The sequence below is a fragment of the Atta cephalotes genome (assembly GCF_000143395.1).
Source record: "Atta cephalotes unplaced genomic scaffold scaffold00064, whole genome shotgun sequence".
NCBI lineage: Eukaryota > Metazoa > Arthropoda > Insecta > Hymenoptera > Formicidae > Atta > Atta cephalotes.
The window spans coordinates 958,297-960,058 of NW_012130128.1; the positions used below are offsets into that span (position 1 = coordinate 958,297).

A 1,762-nucleotide genomic window follows, 5' to 3' on the forward strand; every position below is an offset into this window, starting at 1 on the left:
GTAAAATAAAAGAAATGATATTTTTTTTATCTTTTTATTGTCACATATTTAACTAATAAATATAATTATTATTTGAGTTATCCATAATAAAAGATTATGGAAGCAATTATTCAAAAAAGTAGAAATGTAAGAAAAAAAATTTATTTTCTAAATTTGTGATCTAAAAATTTTAAATTAAAATGTGAGTATATAAGGAATTATTTAAAACAAAAAGGTGTATCTTTAGAATGACAGAATTGATTGTATAAAAAAAATAATACTATTATGGTACAAATGGACAAGTAAATTACCTGCATTACAGAAGATTCTATCTCTAATAAGTGTAGTTTTTAAATTTATATTAATTAAATACTATTTGCTCATTATCAATTTTGATTGTCAATTGAATACTATCTGCTTTCTAATATGTTTCTTTAATCTATTTTTTAAATTTTATATTATACCTATATATTATGACATTAGGTTAAATTGTTTTTCAGATATATAGAACTATATGGAATGAAGTTTAGTAAAAAAGATCACATAGCATTTATAAAATTAATGTATGAGCTTGTTACCATACCGAATTTGGATTCAAACCTTATTAATAAATTTTCTACTACTTTGGTTTTATTATTAAAGTAAGTGAAATGGAAATCGAAGAAATATCGTTGATTACGTTATTATTTATTATATTATTAAATATTTCCGAGTACATTCAAGAAAATTCTAAAAGATTGTAGTTAATAAAAAATACATATAATTTACATATAATTTTAACATAAGTTATGATTAGAATCTGTTCCATGAGAGAACTTTATTTGAATAAAAAGGCAAGACTGATCACAGATATAACTTTACTTTTTTGAACAAAAACGCAACAAATTAACACAATGTGTTATTGATTTTATTATTTCAAGTAATTTAAATGAAATGAAAATGTTGTAAAGATCTAGTCATAATGAACAGATTTTTGACTGCAAAAAAAAAGTTGTTATGAAATAGAATTTATTTAACATAAACCTTGATTGATATAATCTACTTTTTTTCAGGAAAAAGAAATTAATTAGTCCAGATGAATTAGAACTTCCATGGAGACCTTTATATAAGATTATGACACATTGTTTACAGCGCAATACAATTGGAATACATCGTAACCTTTTGTGGTTAAAAACTTTATTACATTGCGTGATCTATTCCGTAAAAATTTATTTTCCCGTAAGAACGAACGATTTTTTTCTTTAAGGAAAAGAAACATTCTGATCAGATTCGACATAGGACTAATTTTGTAACATTATTGTAACAGTTGAGCGCTACGCAAGAAATATTAGATGAATTGAGACCGAAGCTTTGTCCTCATGATGGATTAACAATGTGCACAAGTCTTCAGATTTTAGAGTGTTTTTTGCCGTTACAATTATCTCCTGAGCATCATTCCATTGGATATCAGTTGTGGTTTGATGAGTTTATGACCATGTGGAAGGTATGCCACAATGGTCCTCAATGGGAAAACAATATGATGTGTTTAATTGCAAGATTGGCAGCTTTTAATATTGGGTATATTGATTGGGAACCATATATTCCCTTCATGTTTACTAGATTTATACGATGCTTAAATTTGCCAGTAACATATAAGCAGACGCCAAACAACTTAAATCACAAAATTGAAATGTCGTCAATAACTATGTGGATAGTAGCGACTTTGGTAAGATATTATGCGTATAATGTAAAAATAAAGAATATATGCGGGTAGATATATATATATATATATATATATATATAC

At 25.3% G+C, this 1,762-nt stretch overlaps 1 protein-coding gene across 1 annotated transcript in view; it reads left to right on the forward strand.

Moving 5' to 3' along the window:
* Positions 1-1,762, forward strand: part of LOC105623789 (proteasome activator complex subunit 4B-like) — a 15,615-nt gene that overhangs the window by 1,517 nt on the left and 12,336 nt on the right. Inside the window, exons 2-4 of the mRNA XM_012205166.1 lie at positions 480-620; positions 1,032-1,197; positions 1,286-1,684. Coding sequence (XP_012060556.1) covers positions 480-620; positions 1,032-1,197; positions 1,286-1,684 — 706 coding nt within the window. The remainder of the gene's footprint in view (positions 1-479; positions 621-1,031; positions 1,198-1,285; positions 1,685-1,762) is intronic.